The 1,978-nt window shown below is 41.8% G+C and overlaps 1 protein-coding gene across 1 annotated transcript in view; it reads left to right on the top strand.

Annotated features, from left to right (window-relative positions):
* The first annotated feature begins 232 nt into the window (after nucleotides 1–232).
* Nucleotides 233–1,978, top strand: part of LOC140920777 (uncharacterized) — a 3,946-nt gene continuing 2,200 nt past the window's right edge. The window contains exon 1 of the mRNA XM_073369607.1: nucleotides 233–1,945. Within this exon, the coding sequence (XP_073225708.1) occupies nucleotides 233–1,945 (1,713 nt within the window). The remainder of the gene's footprint in view (nucleotides 1,946–1,978) is intronic.

The raw sequence follows: 1,978 nt of genomic DNA, 5'->3' as shown, positions 1-1,978 counted from the left end.
TAAAAAAAAAAAAATTATTTGGGGTTTAGGGTGTCACATTAGTGGTATCAGAGCTGGTCTGTCCAATCAGACCGTAAATGTGTTATGTGTTTGCTATGTTTCCTTGTGTACTCTGTTATGTATTTTGTAGTTATGGTCATTATTGTGTTAGTATTGTAGAGCTAAGTTAGTTCCTCACTTCCCCAAATGTCTCACTATATTCGATTGGCTTATCTGATTGATGTAGGTAGTGATGGCTGGTGGAAGGAATGATGCTGCGATTGCTGAGGCTCTAGAGTCCATGGCAGGAGTTATAGTGCAGGCTCTCCATGCTTTGGCTGAATCTCAAGCTACTGCACAAGCCTCTGCGCAAGCTGCTACTCAAGCTGCACATATTGCTGCTCAAGCTGTTGCTCAAGCTACTAGCTACAGTGGTGGCCGAGGAAATGTGCAAATAAATGAATTCATGGTGATGGATCGATTCCACAAGGCTAACCCCCCATCCTTTGAAGGTCACTATAATCCTGATGGAGCTCAAAAGTGGTTGCAGGAAGTTGAAAAAAATTTCAGAGGAGTGGCATGTCCCAAAGGTCAGAAAGTGCATCTTGGTACCTTTATGTTGACGGAAGAAGCTGAACATTGGTGGGATAATGCACGCCAACGTTTAGAGAATGCAGGGACTGCAATTACTTGGGCTATATTCAAGAACATGTTTCTAATTAAGTATTTCCCTGAAGATATCCGTAATAGAAAGGAGATGGAATTTGTTAAATTGGAACAGGGGAATATGTCAGTAGCGGAGTATGCTGCTAAGTTCGAGGAATTATCCAGGTACTATCCACTCTATGTTGGAGAAGCAGGAGAAAAGTCGAAGTGCATCAAGTTTGAAATGGGACTCAGGCCAGAGATCAAGAAACAGGTTGGAATGCAAGAGATCCGCGACTTTCCTACCCTAGTGAATAAGAGTAGGATTTATGATGAGGATAGCCGTGCTAAAAAAGCACATTACCGAAACACTGGAATCATGAAGGACAAGAGGTCTATGCATCATAATAGAGGAAAACCTTACTATTTCCCTCCTAGTAGATCTGGAAGTCGTTTGAATTATCAACAACACAATTTTTCAGCTAGAAAAGGAGCTAGTAGTGGTAACGGAAAAGGAAATGGGAACAATTATAGTTATGGGAGTGGTAGAGGAAACCCCAATGGACGAGGAGTTAGTAGCGGAAATAGTAACAACATGAGTCAAGTCTCACGCAACAACAATGGTAATAATGGTTACCTAGCTACTCCTATCCGATGTAGCAGGTGTGGAAAGCACGGTCACATGACATATGAATGTAGAGATGCTGGAATTACTTGTTTTAATTGTCAACAACAAGGCCACATTAGCACCACATGCCCTTACCCAAGGAAGACTCCACAGCCTAGAAACCAAAGTTCCCAAGCCAGCAGACCTAAATCCAATGGAAGAGTCTTTGCCCTCAGTGGTGTAGGAGCGTCTGAGAAAGACAACTTGATCCAAGGTACATGTCTCATAAGTAATACTCCCTTATTTGTACTATTTGATTGTGGTGCCACTCATTCCTTTGTGTCTTTTGACTGTGTTAGACGTTTAGGACTACCTGTATCTCGTTTACGATATGATTTGATTGTGAATACCCCAACTAGTGATTATGTTGATACCTCTAGTGTTTGTCTTGACATTTCTATCCATGTCTGTGGAAGGGACTTCCGAGTTGACTTAGTGTGTTTACCTTTGCGTCTGGTTGATGTGATTCTTGGTATGGATTGGCTATCTGCCAACCGTGTCCGCGTAGATTTTTTTAGTAAAACCATTGAATTCATGGAGTCAGAAGAGAGGGATAAGCCTATCAATATATCCACCAACCAAGTGAAGGCACTCTTGAAAGAAGATGCCCAGTTATACATGATCCTTCCCTCATTGGAATTTGAAGAAAAAGTGGTAATACGAGATGTTCCTATTGTGTGCGAATTC

This window comes from Cicer arietinum, chromosome 6 (assembly GCF_000331145.2).
Source record: "Cicer arietinum cultivar CDC Frontier isolate Library 1 chromosome 6, Cicar.CDCFrontier_v2.0, whole genome shotgun sequence".
In the NCBI taxonomy this organism is placed as follows: domain Eukaryota; kingdom Viridiplantae; phylum Streptophyta; class Magnoliopsida; order Fabales; family Fabaceae; genus Cicer; species Cicer arietinum.
This window is presented reverse-complemented; position numbering and strand designations above follow the sequence as displayed.